At 38.3% G+C, this 19,794-nt stretch overlaps 1 protein-coding gene across 3 annotated transcripts in view; it reads right to left on the bottom strand.

Annotated features, from left to right (window-relative positions):
- The window catches only part of NR3C2 (nuclear receptor subfamily 3 group C member 2), a 215,512-nt gene that overhangs the window by 85,240 nt on the left and 110,478 nt on the right, over positions 1-19,794 (bottom strand). For all 3 annotated transcript variants that reach the window (XM_074588830.1, XM_074588831.1, XM_074588832.1), the window contains exon 3: positions 8,878-9,017. In XM_074588830.1, coding sequence (XP_074444931.1) covers positions 8,878-9,017 — 140 coding nt within the window. The remainder of the gene's footprint in view (positions 1-8,877; positions 9,018-19,794) is intronic.

The raw sequence follows: 19,794 nt of genomic DNA, 5'->3' as shown, positions 1-19,794 counted from the left end.
CTCCAATTTGAATGTTCATGCTTTAGTTATCCATTAACAGTTGTATTGTACTAGGCACTACAAAAAAGCCACAGCGGCACACCGTCCAAGAAGCCAGACCAATTATACTTCAATGACAGAGGATTTCTCTGTAGCCAGGCTCTCACTTGAGGCGATTTACCAGCAAACGTAACCAGCCATGAGGTCACCTGATGGGGTCTAGGGGTATCTGCAGAGGCTTAGCTTGATAGAATGGAGCTATTTCAAAAGGACTTCACTCTCCTGAGCTTTTTTTTCTGAACTCAAAATGAGAAAAGTCATCGCAGGAGACAGACATTCATCTACTAGTACAAATACAAAGCAATTCTGCCTTATAGAAGATCCGAGCACTTTACAACAATTTTTAAAAACTAGAGTCCTGTATCCCTGTGAAGATCTGGGCATCCCCCATCGTTACAAGTGGCATATCCTAAAAACCTATTAGTTGGTTCATCCTCTCTTTTACTACTCATGCTTCCTTCATTTTTGGAGTCAGATGAACTCTCCAGCCTTCCAGGACACAATATTAACCAAAAAAGACTTCTTTGGCTTATCCTTTACTACCACAGATAACCAAATCGTATTATGTATCAGTTACTTCTCTTACACTCCATTTCAAAGTAGGTACTTAAATCCTTCTGACTCCTTTCAGGGAAGCACCCCCAAAAGTCCCTCTTTTTGGTGGTTTGCAGCTTTCTCAAAATATCAAACTAATGCAATTTTTACGCGTTTGCTTTTGTTTCAGTACAGTTCTTAGTACAAAATAAATTCTCCTCCCTCTCAGTTGTCTATTCCCCCACTGTGAAATATTTATAGACAGCAATCATATCCCAACTCAGACTCTTTTTGGATAAACTAAAAAAAGCTAAAAGCATTTAGTCACCTGACGTAAGATAAGTTTTTATTCCCCAGATCATTTCAGAAGCTCTCCTAATGTATCTACTTGACTCTGAATCAAATTGTCTATAACATGCTGGTGACCAGAAGTATACACAATACTCCACGTAAGCATTCCCAGCATCATTTGTATCATGATGGTGTGAATACTTCCCCATTGGCTCGAAATACTTGGTGCATCCAAACATATGGATTTTGTATAATTACATTACACAATGCCTCAGCCATGTTGGAACTACTACCTAAAAGGTGAATTTCCCAGGAAGCACCCTGTCTACCTTCCCTATGTAGCATACGGAAGAAACCCATTCCTTTTTAAAGAAAAGGCAGTTGAAGTATTAAAAAAAAAAAACACTAAACTAATGTCTGTGACATTTGAACTTTTGTTAGCCAAAATATTTGTGGCTACCTTAAATCAGCATGCATTCTCAGGGCCATCCCACTTCTATGAAGACTCTGATCTACGCAAATGTTACCCTGTGGTGTGTTATAAAAGAAAACAACTAAAAAAAATAAATAGTACTGCAACTCAGCTGCCTGTCACATCACAGGAATGCCAAAATTTCCCCTCTCTTATAAGGATACAGAAGGTAAGCACGTGAAAGCCTGTGTGATGCTTGAATTTGTGGCGATGGAAGGCTGTTACCGAAAATAAACGAACCCTACCACTGCATATATGTTCTGTTTACTGCATATTGTGCTTGTGCAGGCTGGCTATCACCTACTGAATATATTATTTTACAGATGAAGCAGTCTAGAAATTAGTATTCATAAAACAAAGAACAAAAGACAAACAAAAGAGTGCAGGAAAAAAAAAATAGTTGCGCGCAGACCTCCTAGCATCGTGCAAGCGTTTTTCAAGGCTAGACAACAGCCTATATTTAAATTCTCATCCTTGTACTTGTCTCTCCCTCTCTACAGCAACACCCGCTTGCATGGTAAATAAAAGTTACAATCAAAAAATTGCAGATGTTGGGAAGTCTTGGGGGAAGGAAGAAATTGTTAATGCTTTTGGAAAGGAATGAACGCAGATTTTTACCTTTCTTGATACAAAATATTTTCTTCAAATAATTTTCTCCGCCATTAACCAACTTGTGGTTCTTTGTGGTGCTGCAGCTGCTACACTCACTTATTCTTTGCTTGTTTTAAAACCAAGACACTGCATCACCTAGACAGTTCGCAAACCTACCCCCCTCCTTTCTGAAATGCAACCGCAGTACACTTGCTGGTTTAGCCCTGCACTCCACATTTAACACGCATCCAGCATTTCTTTTTGAGCATCAGTCAGAGTTTCTCATGGAGGTCATGTATTCCAAGAGCCACAAGGAAAGCTTTTCCTCATATTCTGCCCCTCCCCAGCTTTAAAAAACATACAATTGTAATACATGCTCCATCCTTTATTAATCTTTCCTTTTTTTGTGTCACACCTTGTTTTTCTTTCCCCTTTTTGGGCTCCCGATGCAAACCTTTCTAGCTTCTTCCTCCTACCAGCCTCCTGAACTCTGAGCTCCTAGTAACTAAAGCCACCAGGAGCAGGAAAGAAGACTTCCTTTCACTGAGCAATACTGCCTGCCAGAGCGAAAAAGCAGGAAAAGTCCTTTTTATATCTATGAAAAGCATGGAAGGCTGGTGGCAGCTTCAAACCTACGATGACTTAATTATTTAAATTTTATTTTACACCTATTAACCATAGCATACCAAGTAAGAGTAGCAGCTGCTACGTGAATCTGACCAGCTCACTTGCCCTCAGCAGATCACCCATCTGCTTGCTCTTCACCTAATATTTCTGTTTGATAGGTTGTAAAACAGATTCTTGCAACAGGTCAGGAACAGAGTCAACTTCAAATCCCACATAGAAATTTCCCGGAAAACATATGGACATCTATACTGAGTGATGTCAAATTTAGAGAGGCCACTGACCTTATGAAAGTGGATAAAAGGAAAATTACAGCCTGTGATGGAAAAAAACCACTGACTCCATTACAGTGAATGAACAAAAGAGTGGAGAGTAAAGAACTGTACGTATAATTAATTCTAGTAATACAGACCTACAAAATTCATGGGTGCACACACTGCAAAATAGTGTGGAAAACGCCTTTCTATAATGTATCAATTTCAGCTTCTACAGCATAAAAAAATATTGCTTCTTAAAATAATCAGTAAGGTAAACTTTCCTGTTCACCAGTGGTATTTTATAAAAATATATTACGCTAATTAAGCAAATTCTTCAAGAGCTATATATTCCAGCATTTAAATTCTTATACCTTGATTTTTTTCCAACTTTAATTCAAATGAAAAAATTTAGGAGGCGCACACAGAGGCTTTGGTTTCTCTTTGTTTTCTACTGGGGGGGTGTAGAGCCCTCGGAAGTTCATGGGAAAACCAAAGGAAGATTACCTGTTTCTGAAAAAACGTGTTACATATAACATATCACTTTCCCTCTTGTGTGGCCTTCTGGAAGGAGACTCAGAGTACTTCCAAAAAAAAAAAGAAAAAAGAGTATCCCTGGGACATTATGCATCTGGCCCATTGCTAAACGGTTGCACAGTGCCTTTGCTTGCCAAAGAACTGAATTTATCTACCACTGAATTTTCAGGCTGGCAATAGCTTGCAATCCTTCATGTGAAGATGAGACTCTAGAAAGCTGCTGGATCCCGTTGGTTATGGCAAAAAGATCGTCCTCGGTGGCTGGGAAGGCAGACTGGGAGTTACCCCAGGTGACTGGTGGGTTGGACCCTCGATCTTGCAGCCCAGGTTGCTTTGGTTTCTGTGTTTTCAGAGCAGCCCAGCACAAAGGGAGCTGAAGAATGGCATTTATTTTCCGTAACCCTATCTTTGAGGCAACCTCGGTTCCCACAGCTGTGCCGAGTCCCTGCAGATTGCTACACAAGAAATTTCATCCCTTCCACTACTGAAGCCAAGTTTTGGATAACCTGCTGTTCAAACACACAGCGGAGGTAGGATTTCTTTGTTACTTGTCTGCTTGCTGAGGTGCACAGCACATTTACTATATCCAGGAGGCCATTTAAATAAGACGGCATCAGATTAGACTTCGAATAATTTCCTTGAGCCAAATTTCCCCCTCCTTTCAATAGGCAAATAACAAGTGTTGAGGTGAAAACAGAAATGCAACCCTAGAACGTTCTGCTGCTGTGGCTGTGTTTCTACTTCAGAGGTGAAGAGAGATCTATGTTTCTGACTTAAAATAGCAGAAATAGCTTCTAGGCGAACCTCCTGGAGCAGAAATCAACAGCAAAATCTGAAATTTATTGAACATCACATCTTTATATTAAAAAAAAAAAGGCAAGCTTCCCTATAACTAACACCATATAATTTGTTAATTCTTCCATTTTAAGTAGCCAAAAATCTCCCCGCAAATATGCAAAATAACTGGAAGATGTTGGTCATTTCTGCTGCAGTCTTTAGCACCATTTGGAGATGAAAAAAATGCCTTCCTTTTTTCTTACCTTCAAGCCAAAGGAAGAATGAAAGATTAGCTTTAGCAACTTAAGAAGTGATATAATTTTGATTTAGGACAGATTACCTCATACTTGTCTGGAACTTGAACAAATGAAGACTAAAAATGCAAAGCATACGCAAGAACAGCTGTGATTTCTGACTTCAAGCTTCTTACTCTCCTTACAGAAAGCTGGTTCAGTGGAAAAAGAGAAGACAAGACTGGCCAGGTACTTCAGGTTCCCTCAAGGTATAGTGGATTTTCAGCCTATGACTCTATTAATGATCATAACTTAAAGTTTAAATTACTTTATGATCTGCCATAACTGTAACTTAGAAAATCATACAATATAGTTATCCTAGGTAAAAATGTATTATAAATACAAATGTCTTAACTTTTGCAGTGACACCATTTATCAACACTTTTATGGTTAAAGGATTTTAGTGTTTGCAAGGCAAATCAAATTTATATTAATGACACACAATCACGTTTCTTCATACCAGACTCATCAAGTCAGTCATCAGAAAGTTCATGCTTACTTGATATCAAAATTTTGCACTTCAGTAATTTACATCCCTGTAATGAATTCCATCTGAAATTACTTTTGAAATTTCACCAATAAACCCATTTTAATACTTTTTTGGTCTACAGCTCTCCTTCTCATAAATCCATTAGACATTTCCTGCAAGTCCACAAAATAAGATTCACTGGGAATACAATTACCAGATGTATAATTAGAAATGCAAGCTTTAGTCTCCTTGTTGTTGTATACTTTCTTTTTTTTAAATTTCAATGCAGTTCCTTTCTATTATAACCCCTCTGTTTTATAACGTTTCAGAGGAGCGCAAAGGAATCAGTACTCAAAGGCTGTTCGAGGAGGGCTGACAACGTTAGCAATTCTAGCCGAGACCCAAAGAGCAGGGTGATGTGCAATGGTCCCTCTCTCAAAATCCCCCTTCTCTCCGTTTCCACGCTTTTTGACACAATTTGTCTCCCCACTTCATAGAATCATGGAATGGTTTGGGTTGGAAGGGACCTTTAAAGGTCATCTCGTCCAACCCCCCTGCAATGAGCAGGGACATCTTCAACTAGATCACTTGTTCTTGTCCTTCCACCTGAACACCAGTTGCTCTCTCCCACAATTTCCATCCACAAATATCTTTTGAAGGACTACCCGTACATAACTTTTAAAATTAAAGTAAATAAAACTTTCATTTAATCAGTAGAAACTAATGACCAAAAGCCTCTTCCCCTTCAAGGGGAAAGATTCCTCCATTCAAAGAGGGCACAAACTGAAACACAGGAGGGTCCATGTGAACACGAGGAAGCACTTTTTTACTGTGAAGATGACCAGTCACTAGCAGAGAGGTTGTGGAGTCCCCATCCTTTGAGATATTCAAAAAGCCATCTGGACATGGTCCTGGGCAATTGGCTCTAAGTGGCCCTGCATGAGCAGGGAGGGTTGGACCAGATGACCTCCAGAAGTTCCTTCCAACCTCAGTAATTCTGTGGTTCTGTGAAAACAGCACCAGCTGTAGCTGCCGTATTTAGTAAAAATTGGAAGAGGAGGCCATTTTTGACAGAATATAATTTCTCATGCCACTTTCTACTGAAGAATATTTAGTGGATCAAGTCAGAAATGTGTGTGTGTGTACACACAAACGCAAATAAGGTGTGTAAAATATTCATAAATCTTTAAGAAGTCTATACGCATGATTTCAGGGAAGCAGTGAATGAAACTGGAGGAAATCTCTTCTATTCTTTTACTACAATCTTTTAGAGAGGGAACAATTCATTTTTACTCAAATAAATTAGACACTTATTTATAAATTCCCCAGAAAGTTGTTTCTACGTTCACAGAGGGAGTTTTTACTGTTTTCTTTGTAATAAAGACAAGAATGAAAACACTTAAGTAAAGAACACAGCTTTAGCTCAGAGATGAGACAGGTACACCCAGGATCTACATTTAAGGTAGCTCTTCCACTTTGATTTATTTTTTATTTATACCATGCACTAAACTACCATAGTTTTAAAAACATCCTCATGAACATATGATACAGAGTAATCACTAAAATATTTCATTTAAAATAGGACACCTCAGGATGGGGTGTTTTACTGGTCATGTACCCGACCGAAAAAATTTATGACAGCTCTACAAAAAAATTTTTGTTGTTACAAAACTACCTACACAAATTTTTATTCACATTGATTCACACTTATTCACAAATTTTTAGTCACATTGCATGTTTTGAGCCCAAATGCATATTATGTTTTTACTATGTTCTTTTGTGGCTAATAGTCGACAATGTACTTTTATGCACATATATATATATAAAAATAAATATATACATATAAAAAATAGAAAAGTGCAAGCCAAATTTTCAGTGTTTGCATAACAACAATGCAACTGGTAGCATCAAGAGCTCACAGTCATGTGCATATCAAGCAGAAGTCTAAAAAGCATTCACATACCACTAGCAGGAACACGTATGGTAATATAATAATTCTAAAAAATGTATTTTGAGATAATCTAAAACTCCTATCTTCAATTTTTAGGGGTGACAGGGTTGTTTTGTCTTTAATTTTTTGAGGGTTTTTTGCTTAACTCATAAACTAACAGTAATTACTGATAAATTTTAACTATGTTTTAAAAAAATATTTCTATGCCCGATTACAGAGTAATCCTTTCCTAATAATTTTGGCTTCTGAGGCTTGGAAACGTAGTCTTGCTACTTTGTTAACTCATAAAGGGAACCCTTGGTATTTTTTCATAAATTCCTGCAAAGTTGGATAGGGATATCCAATCGGATTATGTCAGAAAGGACATCAAAAGAGAAGGGCATGGTAAACGTAGATACACAGTACCTCAAAATTACAGCGACTCAAGACTGGGAAGGAAGCTTTCCTGGAAGGCAGGAAGGAGGAAGGAAGATAACAAAAGGTGCTTTCCCTTCACACAGTATGTGCAGGTGTATGCAAAACCTCACCACCACTGCAACAACAAAAAATATCCTCATGACTCAGAGGCCAGTTAGACATGGATGTCCATGACCCATCCATGATGTGGCATGGAAGCACACGGAGGAAATCACTCAGCGAAAATAAGTAAGGTTTTTCAGTTCATGTGCTACGTTCAGCACTAAAAACTCAAGGAAGAAGCTAGGGAATGAAGGTGGCAAGGTCAGCTATTGCACAACAGCGAGAGAAAATGCTTTCAGAAGAGGGAAACCTTTTCCGTGTCCTTATAACTTTGGGAATTTCATTTCAATTAGATTGACAGTTTTGATGATAGACAGATAAGTAGATTGATAGAGAGATATTATATGAGGTCCTGACCTCAATGACGCACGAGCCCTCCAGGTCTATTTAACAGAGAGCTAAATCCTTATTGCCATCAGCAGCAGGTTTAATGATTACAGAAGAAATTAATCAGATCACACATACTGCTTCACTCTTCTCAGTGCACAAGCTGGACACCATATTAAGAGTTTATTTTCTCCCTTCTAGGTTTTTCTTCATGAAAATAAATGAGCAAGTAGATAGCGCCTGCTTCATCAGTGGTTGTAAGAACATCTATTCATCAGCAAAGACTTCAAAAGATCTATACAGTATTTAACGTCCTTTGCATGCCATGAACTCTTACTCTTTATCAGGTATTAAAAACTTAATTTTTATCACTTGAAGAAATTGCTTACAAAGTCTGTAAAGGCCAAACATTTTCTTTTACCCTAACAACCCAAGCCACAGAAAGGCAACACCTACTAGAGGTCCTGTAGCACTCTGAGCGATCCTAACTTCTTTCTATTGAGATGCCGCCCAGGAAAAGACTAGCTATACCATAATTAACATAAAATAGGGAGATGTCAGCAAAACACTTCTATCAAAATATAATCCTCATGAAAGTCCTAATTCTTAATGAAGAAAACAATCTCTAAGAAAAGCACCATGATCAATTCGTGCTTCCTCATCAGTCTACCGCAGCAGAGTAAAGCCACTTCTCTTTTGCTGAAAGATGAAGCAGATGCACTACTGAGTCGAAAGCCCTGGAGGTACCCACAGGGAGATAACTGACCTAAGTGAATTATACTGTCATATAAGCCTGCCAAAGCATGAGAAGACAACCGTGTTCATTCTCCAGTACGGGAAAAGCAGCAGTATGTGTATATTAATTGTGTCTGTGTCCATTAAAAATTACAAAAATCCGCTTGGAAGGGGTGGAGAAGCAGCATGATTCAGCAGTGACATGAAGTAAACCAACGCATCCTTTAGAAAGTGTACACGGCAGAACATCCTTGCATATTCTACATAAATTATACCACACGTAATTGGAGTTCATTCAGCTTTTTTTTTTCTTCAGATTAACAACATAGAATTTTACCAATGGCAGAAAACACCTAGGAAAACATGTATGTGCACGTGTGTATATATATTTCTATTTAGAAAACCCAAAGCCGCACGTATTTTTTTTCTTTCTTGTTGATGTTTTTTGTTTTGTGTTTTCTTACCTTCTACTGCTCTCTTGAAGAAAACTTTACAGCTACCACACGTAACCACTCCATAGTGACATCCAGATGCCTCATCTCCACACACTAAACATACTTTGGAAGGTCTTGAAGATCCAGTTGATACACTTCTCAATGAAGAGCTGAAGTGAAAAAAAAAAAACAAAAAACAAAGAAAACAGCTATGAATATTTCAAATCACGCTGGCCGTAATGCAAAGTTCAATTAAGAATTTATAACAGGTATATTGCTCAAGGCATCTAACAATTAGGAAACCACAACTCTTTCTGGCAGTGCCTGGTTGAATACATGAATTGCTTTAATTAGTAAGTGCAATATTTTTATTGTCTGTTTTAAAACACCCATAATATATCAATGTTAATGTAAGAAGTTACCACAAGGGCAGTGGAATTTATTAGTAGCAGATGATTAAAACTGAAAATAAACAACAAATAAACCACTCTGGCAGAAACCTGATAGCTATAAATCTTCTTTCTGTTTGTTTGTTTCAAGCCTTTACAGCTAAGGAATACCTGTAATAAAACCACTAAGACCACTTTATAAAGTAGTGCAAAGTGGTGTGCTCTCTCCTGTCTGCATTCCTGCTTACCACCACAGTGGTCCTTGAGCTTATATCTAATATTTCTGTAATTTAACAGCTTACTTTTGAAGTAGTTTTGAAGCCTTTTTAACATTCTGCAAGTGCAGAAGACCCTTCCCATGTGACTGTAGGTGCTAGAAAAGCAGCACTGGAGGTTCAGAAACCACCCTGAAGTTTTGCAGACAGATGCATCTTGCAAATCCAGCTTCAACCAACTACTGCCTTCGTAAAAGTCGGGGCATTTCTGCTGGGTTTTTTTAAAATCGTGACTCTCTGAAGGTATCTTTAGGAAGTATTTTCCACTGGCAACTCTAAAAGACAGCGCTCTTCAAAAACCAGTCACATTTCATGATGCAGTGAGTCTCCTCCCTCCCTTCTTCCCCCAGGAACTGGAAATGCCGCCCTAATGTAATCGGCACGCTTGGAAAAACGTGCCAGATACTGAAGGAGATGAAAGCTTTGGATCCCTCCCACGCCTCAGGAGGGGTGGGGAGAGTATTTCCTTCAACACAGCCTCTCTTCTCCAGGTAAACGTGACCTCTTGCATTTCTTCACACGTTATCTCTCTGAATGCTGCCAAACAACTACTAAAACAGCCCTAAAAGCCTTTACACGGGTGGTGAAATAATCTGATAGTTCAAATTGCAGGTCACAGGCTATTTGTTGGTCAGTCATTGGGAAATGATGTTCACAGGTAGTCTTAATTCAAACATAAGATAACCAGCTTGCTTAAGAAATCTCAAGTACGCACCCTTTACCTTTTTCCAATTTTCTGTCTTCCTTTAAAGAGGTATACAGAGGCCAAGTGATTCACCCAAGGGCACAGCACGAATGTCACTCCAGATCAAGGACCACAACTCTCCTGGCCTGCAGCATTACTGTAACATCACATCTAAATGTCTTTTTGAAAGACAGCGTTCAGATGCTAATCAAAACGTTCCAAATAGTACTCCTGCTCTTGTCTGCTCGCTAGTCTGTTAGATTTACTAGTTTTAGTCCTCGTGCTATTTATACTTTCATTACATAACATCACACTAGTTGATAATTGCTAGGTGATGGCATTAGCTCATCTGTTAGGGAGACAAAGGAAAGCCTCATCAAATCTATGTTAAAATAAGTTCTGTGTGCTCGAGTCACAGCCCTACCGATGCACCCTGCATTAATCTACCCCTAAGGAAAGGTACCTTCTTCAGGATTTGCCAAGACAGTGCCACTATTCAGCTCTGCATTTGGATTTGTTTAGGCAACGAATAGGACTTTCTCCCTCTAGCACGTTTCATACTGCATGAAAAACATTAAGCCTCTCATTAAACAAAAGTCTTCAAAAAGGTGTCTGCTTCCTAGAGAAAATGTCAATAACCTGGAAGACTAACTCCTTGAAAATTATCTTTTTTTTTTTTTTTTTTTTTAGCTTTTTCATTGCAAACAGCGGTATTTTGTCTGAGAAGGGAAACATTTCAATTCTGACATACCACCAAAATGTCTCGGGGCATTTGTAATTTTGATGCTGCGTGTTCCCATTTCTTCGTAAGACTAGCAAAAATTTTCCTAGTCTTTCTACCCTGAAAGAAGACAGTGTTGGTTTTTTTTTTGTTTGTTTGTTTGTTTGGGTTTTTTTTGTTTTGTTTTGTTTTTAAATATCTAAAAAAGGTAGTTCTGTTAGAGAGCTCTTCCTGTGCAAAAATGGAGGTTTCCAGGATTATAACAGCAGTGTGTGTGTTTTTTTACTTACATATAGACACACACACACATATACACACCCTCTCTCTATATATAGATACATACTGTATATATATAACTATGTATTATTTTTAGTTGAAAATAAATTCTCACGTAGGATTTGTTGAAGGTGGGAAAGGCTTTTTTTTAGATGCAAGTTACCCTATAAAATTTCACTTACACAGAATTATTGGGTAAATAAAGCCGGTAAAGACGCACTGAGACACCAGTTGATCCATGACTATTATTAAATGCCTACCTAAGACATAATCTATAGCATATTTTATACAGTGCTTCTCTAAAAGAAGAGCCTGAATACAGCTGAAAGGTGAAGGTGCAGCTTGAATACAAAGCACGTAGTCAACTGCTCAGCCACAGCATCACAAGTGGAAACTTAACATTCTGGAATAAAATTCAATTAACTCCCATACATCCTTTTAATCAGTTTAAAAGTGGAACAGGTTAAAACACAAACGAGGTATTTTCTTTCTGAACAGGAATATCCAACACGGAGCAATTCTCAAATACTCTATTGCAAAGCAACATTGATATTAGCTGTTGGGACTTAAATCTCCTCCAACTTGTGCCTGCCTTAGCTATGATTGTCTTCTAATAAACAACGTTTAGCTTGTTTTTAAAATTTCTTATGTTCTCTCTCACCCATCCTACGCCAAAGGATTTGCCAATTCAAAATGCTGTTATATTACTTCATACAAAGGTAAAGTGGTGTTTGTACATATCTGCAAAAAGTAAAAGGCTGAGTCCAAAAGATATGCTCAAATCATATCGCTAAACCTCAGATTAAGTCATTCTCTCCATGTAAGCTTTTCTTTCTCAACAAGGCATGCATGGATGGTTACACCTTTTCCTCCTGAATCTCTCTTACGTTCAGGCTGTCGTTCCTTTCTTAGCGACTTGACCATGGTGAAACAAGATTTGCATGAGGATCTGACTGGTGAGCAAACTACCTCTCTGCCCTCATTTCAAGGCCAGATGATCAGTGTTTATGCCACAGAAACACACTTTATTGATTCATTACTTTTATTAAACCCATTATTTAATTAACCAGTGTAGCTCTATCTCCTATAATATGTACAGGCAGAAACGCTACACTAAAAAATAAAACCACTTTGAAAGTGCTTTTCATGCATGCTCCAAGTTAAAGATTTCCCTTCTCATTAATTTTCCACAGAAACATCCCATAAATTTCTATCAAGTAATCCTAATGTAAACTGGTATGTGGGAAAAGTTACAGGCAGGCAACACTTAATAGGTAAAAACTAAGTGTTAAATTCAGTTGATTACAACAGATGTATACACTAATTAAATTTTAGGTTTTTTTTTTGGAGCTTAGCTTGATTTCTTACTCCAGATGTGAAGTTTAGCTACAATAATTCAAATTATTTAGGTAATACATGGTTCTCTCTTTTGAAAAAATACAAGAGTTGGTCCAAATAAGAATGGATACCATAAAAAAGAAAAAAAAAGGATCAGAATCCTTACAGTTGACTCCCTGGAGAGCAATTAGCCTACTGCCAAATATCTATTTGAATGACATGCTAAATCTAATGACATCTGTGGGCCACAGCAGGATTGAGTCTTAAACTTCAGACCAAGTGAAAACACTCTGTTTATGCATTTGCCCAAATCCAAATTAGAGCCTAACAACCATTGCTCTGATATTTAACCAGTTGTTTGTTGTTTTTTTTTAAAAAACTTTCACACAATGGACTATTGTTGACCCAGAAAATTTCTTGTGGGCAGCAGCCTACTCTCAATATAAACTTCTAACTGAAAACCCAAGAAAAATGAAATAGTGCCACAGAGCTGGCTGCTCATCACTGCTTTCATTAGCCAGTGGTTTCCATAGGTTGATTAGGTGTTATTAGTAATTTCACGCCCCTTTCATTGTTTCCAAGACAAAGGAAAAAAAAGCAAACACACGCCCCCATACACACACACACACTGCAGGATTCAAATACAGGAGACCTAACAGTGCATACATATTTTATCGCAACGCTTTTACAGCCAAGGGCAGCGTGGAGCAGTTTAACAATGCCAAATGTATCTTCTAAATGATTTGTAAAATGGCTGCTCAGATGGCTCCACTGACATTTGTCACGTTGTAGGGTATGTGATTAGGAATGAGCCCGATTTATTATCCTCAACAGTGCAAATGCTGGCAGTTAAATGCTGACCTTGACTAGCCATTGCCATCAAGCTCATTTGTGTCTCTGCAAGTTGGCTTTAGTAATAGTTATATGGAGAATTAATTAGAAATAACAGATTTTGTAAAGAGTCAATAAACCTACAGATAATCCAGCATTTTAAAAGCTGATTATATAGGTTATTATGCTTTTCAAACCAGATGTCATACAGGAGCACAGTTTAAACAAACGATGCCTCTCTGACAATAAAATGAAGCACTCCAAAGAAGCATAAGCCACAATATGAATCCCAAACTCATTTGTTCCAAGCGCTTTTATTATTATGAGATCTAGATGAGTCCTTTTTAATTCCACATCATTGACTTTTCTTTTTCATACAAAATTTTTCTAGTAGTGAAACAAACAGAAGGAACCTGGGTACACCTCAACAAATAAAGTTATGCGAAAACAAAGGTAAAAACAATTTGAGATCAACATCATATTTTCAAGAAAAGGAAAAAAAAAACCACAAAAAAACCCCCAAAAAACACCTTTAAGAGGAAGAATAATCAAGAGATTCAAGATACAGAGACTGCCAGCATCTTCCTTCTACCCTCTCATCTAATTTCTGAAGGGGTGTAACCTCCATCGAGAGCCATCTTCTACTGGGGACTGGCACATGAAAACACGAAAATGATCTCCCACGCTGAATGACAATACAGCTCCTCACAACCTGGCACTAAAATCAAGAGACTGGTTACTGACTTTACAGCACCCTGGAAATATACTCTTCTCCCCCTCCAAATAGTCCCCTGAATTTTTCCTGGTTTCCACAGCAAATCTTATGTCCTCAAGTGCTTCCTTTGACTCCTCACTTCTCTAGTGGCTCTCCTAGTATCTTCCTTCCTTTAACTCATCGTTCACTCAGCCACCACCTCCTCTTCACATTAACTCCATTATTTTTGTGCATGCTCACATGGAAAGAATAATTTCACTGCCAAAGATAACCTACTAATTATTTAGAAGATGTTATACTGGTTGTCCAATAGATTATCTGACCACTACACAATGATGTTGGTCATGACCTCCACCGGTGGCAGGTATCATCTCACAGATTTTGCTCCATGCTGCTAGTTTTAATTGTCAATACTAAGTTTTGATCAGTATCAGTTTCACCCTGTGTAGCCTGAATTTTTAAAGAAGTTTTACTGCAGGAGGGCACCCTGGCTCTCTCCTGTAGCTACTTGCATAAAGCAGATCAGCAGACTGGAAAATGGTATTTCTTAAATGTCAGACTATATAAACCAATCTCCTTGTCAGCAGACCAAGAAAGCATAGAGAAGTGAAAAGGTGCAGGGATGAAAGGATCAGATTTTCGGAGGAGAAGGCAGTCACGTGGGACCTCACGAACGCTGAGCTAAGGAAGGACCACTGAAACCAACCCACTCCTGAGCCTCAGCAGCAACGCTCCCACGTGCAGATGGAGCAACGTTTGCCCTCTGACGTATGGCAGAGAGGCATACAAATCGCTAAATAACCTGGCTGCAAATTCTGCCGGCCGAGTTTCTCGGGGCATTATCCTGCTCCTACAGAGATGAAAACAGACATTACAGAAACGGTTATGTTTCCTTGGATAAAAAACAGGACTCATACAGACACTACCAATCTCATACCTGCAGCCTTAAGAAAAGGCTAACTTTTTTTTTTTTTTTAAGACTAAACCTTAAAACAAACAAACAAAAACTTTAAGACTCAGAAATCTTGACCAAAATCTAAATATTTTAGGAAGGCTGTGTAGTGTACTTTTGTGCACATTATGGATGATAGACACCAAGCGTAATATCTGAAGCAGTGCACGCTTACTCTGACATCTGTAGTATTGTATCAGTCCGTAAATAATGTAAGTCGTTAAGGAAAGAATTAATTTTTTCCTTCTCTCTACTAGAATAACAAAGATAACAAAAACATTCATTGAAAACATTCAGGAAGTTCAATTAAGGAAGAAAAACGACCTAGAAAACAGTATCTGCTTGTGCTATAAATCAATTATTTTTGAAACGTCCCAAACTTCAGGATCCTGAAGCTCTTACTTGTATTACCACTTATTCACTTTAGCTTGTTTTGTTTCAGCTAATGATGAAGAATTCATGCAATCCAGTATTACTCGCTGTAATTTAAAAAAAAAATGGACCAGTATCTCACCAAAATAAACTTATTCTGCCACCTACGAGTTTGAAGGTATATTTTAAGAAGTTTGAAAAAAAAACCAAAACCAAACAAACCCCGAACAGACAATTTCAGTAGCTGTGATGCTAAATTTAATTTAGTGGTTAGTCTCAATTATATTTTTTTTAAGCCCAGAGGTATTCTATTCCAAGACAGAAAATTTTCATTTGTTTGAACTTCAAATACTACAACCCTAATACAAATGTATAGATCAAAAAGTTAATCCAGTATTTATACTTTTTTTCCCCTCTTATGAAATGCTTGATACAACGGAACATGTAGAAATCATAGGGGAAAGCGCATTTAGTTTAGAGAAAGCAAACTGAGGAATGAGCTGTTTTCTTTCCTCAACAACTCCAGCTTTCACATAGTTACTTTATTTAGCAATGCCCAGGGGTCATATATCACACTTTGATACCTGGATCTTAACTATGGTAACAAACAAACTCTTGATGTTCACTGATAACAGAAAAGGTTCCACCCTTTATCCCAGGTCCCCCCAAACCTAAGACGATTCACTCGGGATTTTAAAAAAGCATTTAAATTGCAGTGTTTATTCTGCAAATAGAAGCTGATGGGTTCTCCGGTGCTGTAGTCACCACTGAACAGGTTCCTGTATTTAGTTTAACCTTAAGGCATATGTTGATTTTACAAAATGAAGCAAGTGTACTAAGCTCCTTCAGTTTCCATTTACCTTAGTGGATGCTGACAGGACCCAGCATTTTCCTCAGCCCAGCTGTAAGCCTTGACTTTTCCATGACCTTCTCTCCTGAAATCTTTTGGTAGCAACTACAGTTGGCTATCCAAATTTTACCTCAAAATAATCTGTCAAATATCAAAAAATAGAAACTTAAGCATAAATAAAAGTGTGTGTTCTGGCGGACTGAAACCAAGGAGCACTTATCTCCTAGGGAAATAAATCTACTTTTTACCTACTGATTTAGAAATCAGAGAAGTTTAACATCCTCCTAATATTCTTCTGCACTGCTCTTGTCTCCTCTAACTACTTTTACTATGTACCAAGATCCAACTGCCCCAGGGAAATAAAAATTTACTTGTTCTGCATTTTTTTTTTTTAATTACATAAATATAGTTATGTATTGAAACGGAATGGCTAACCTAGATGGGGAATTTCCTATCGGGAGCAAACCTCCAACTTTGGAAACCGGAGACCAACAGCAATCCTTGAAGTGCATTTGCTCTAACTTTTCATATTTGGTCCACTTATAGAATTAGTGCAGTTTAAATGCATGCAATGTTGGTATTTGTGCTGCTGATTATAAATTGCCGCGTATTGTATAGCAAGATAAGGCAGGCACAGTCTATCTGAAAAATGATCTAGTTAATTATTGAAAGTCTATTGGGTGGGGGGGCAGAGAGTTCACTTAACTCTTACTTCTCCCGCACCTGCCGTGACCAAAAGGAAGAAACACAGCTTTGAAAATCCAGTTTTTCATAGCACCATCTCATCTTCCACCACTGAAAAAAATGTGTAAATTAATAATGCATCCTGATCACTCTCATACGAGAGCACAGTAATGTTTACTCGGTGAGGCTCTGCTGCCTTCTTGGTCAGCAATATTTTAAAACTGCATAAAACACAGTGATTCAAGTGAAGTTCACGTGCTGATGGGGGCACCAATGGGAAATCATTACCCTGAGGAACTGTAGGCAAGACAAGACTGCGTGACTATTTTGCTCTGCTATTGATGACTTCTAAGAGAAGGAAAAATTGAACAAGGAAGGAAGAAAAATATACAGAGAAGTGAAATGCAGGGAGATGCTACCAGTAATAAGAACATCTCTTTAAAAACCCTCCTCTTTTCAAATAAAGCTCATTACTTTTTTCAAGTTCTTTCCTCAGAGTTTAAACAAGCTACTCCTAAAAATACCTGCCTTTGCTTGAAAGCTTTATTTTATGAAACCCTTATTACAGCAACCTGAAAATGACATTGATGACCAGAGTACCGACCATTTTCAACCTTAAGAAATGTTATTCTGTTGCAGAGACCAAAATCTACCTGGTATGTCTGGCAAGGGTTTGGCACCATAGGTCCTAAAATAGTACCTGTATCAAAAATACTAGTTTATAACAGAAGCAGCTCGGTCCAGTAGTACGTACTCGCCTATTACAAACTATTTGTGTTATCTTCTGAGCGCTCGATAGCTTGGGGAGAAAGCCACCACACCACTAATGCCCTAAGCACACAATATAAAAAGTTTACAAGAGTTCCGTAATCATATTTAAAAAAAAATAATTTAAAATATTTCATAACAGCAAAAAGTAAACAGAACTGCCATGCTCAGTCTACTGGGGATTAAAATACCACAATAGAAAAACCTCCAGAGCAACCATGAAACCATAGGGAAAAAATGCACCAAAGCACAAAAAAAAAAAGGTTACCATGGGAACAAAGGCTATTTTCCAACTTGTCAAATAAAAGCCCCAGTATGGCAGACCTTTACTCATAAGAGCAATCCCACAGGCTTTGAACGGCAACATGTATAATTATTGCTTGAGCTGAAAGAATCTGATAGGGGGATGGAGGGGGAGTTTGCCCTTTCAACTGCCTTGTGCTCCCCCACATCCAACAAGACAAAATTAGTATGAATGTTGGAAGCGTATTGGCATTACGGTACCCAGTGTATGCTATATTATAATTCCACATAGGAACAGAAAATAGAAGTAGCAAAGACCATACAGTAACCGGAACTTCAGAAACAAGGTGTAGGGAAAAACGAAAGGCAACACACAGTTCACAATATTATTTAGTATGAGTTACCAATGTAGAACTGAGTAATAAGACTCGAGCCCGTAAGCGTATCAGAGAACAGACTTAAATATCTTGCAACGCGCAGTGAGTTCCGCGTGCATTTGTAAAAGGAAGGATGGAAAAATAAATAAGCCACCAAAGATGATCTTACTAATCGAAAGGTAATAATCCTTAATAATGTTAGACACGGTGATTTACGTTTCACTGGAAGTTTCCAGCTTGGCACTTGTTTCAGATGATACAGTAAAAGCTGAACTCCAACTTTATCACCATCTCTGATTAGCAGATATTTTAAAAGGCAAATAGTCACATTATTTTGAAATATCTTCTGTGACTTCTAAAAACACTATTTGAAATAATGAAGGCTTCATTTTAACTAACATTATTCCATTTTAAGAAATTCAAGCTGTTCATGGTGTTTTAATGCATATGACTATTACTTGATACAAGAAATAAGAAGATTCTTGCAGGTCTCGGTTGGGGGGACTACACAGACATCGGAGCAGTTTGTAAATTTGTCTTTTCCACCTTCCTGGTCCCACAGCCCCAGTAAAACATCTTCCGAAAACTAGAAAGTAGAAAAGCTGGGGTGATCTCCACTTCTATTTCTTTTACCGTTCCCCTCTTGTTGCCTTCACGGGCTTTTGCTACCTTTGGACAGTGTAATAAAAAGACAGTTGTGATGTCTGAGGGACACGCAAGGGTTATAGCAAGCAGAATATGCCTGCATTGAGTAGGCAATCCAGGGCAAATGGATGTGGGATTCGCACCTGTCAGCTTCTGGGAGAAGGAGAAAAAGCAAAGAAGGAAAAATGGGATAGGAACAGGTATTCAGGCAGATCTTCATGCGGTCTCTGAGTGGTGAAGCTGGCCCTCGTGCAAAAATCCCTTGTTCTGCTGACTGTGGCGTCTTTGCTTGGCCAACTACAGCTCCAGGGGGCTTTGCCTGTGCCTATCTGCAAACATCATCTAGTCCAGACTCACTTCCCACTCTCTCTGATTCTCAGGATGCTAACCCACAGTTTGTAATTGGATTTTCCCCGATACCTTAGTAAGTTCTCTAGCCATCAGTTCTTCAATTGATGTATCTAATACAAAGGTGCCACTCTAAGGCTGTGAATGAAGTGCTGATGCTTTGGAAACACAAAACGAAACCCAAACCCACCACATACTAGCTTTAAGTTCTAGGCATGCAATCCCACGTATAACCTGGTTTTCAAATATAACCCATACGTTACATTTCTTCACCAGCACACTGTGAAGTTCCTCTGTTGAGCTGTTCCCTATAGGCCAGCTTTCCATAGAGGATTCTCTCATGTTTTCACAGAGTATTCAACAACCAGAGTGATATAAGAAAAACACTCTCATTTTCTCTTCAGTACAAAAAAGTACCTATGCAACCCTCCTCCTGTTCAGGAGGCAAACATCTACCCTGCACAGCTCTAGCAAGTAT

This window comes from Larus michahellis, chromosome 5 (genome assembly GCF_964199755.1).
Source record: "Larus michahellis chromosome 5, bLarMic1.1, whole genome shotgun sequence".
Taxonomy (NCBI): domain Eukaryota; kingdom Metazoa; phylum Chordata; class Aves; order Charadriiformes; family Laridae; genus Larus; species Larus michahellis.
This window is presented reverse-complemented; position numbering and strand designations above follow the sequence as displayed.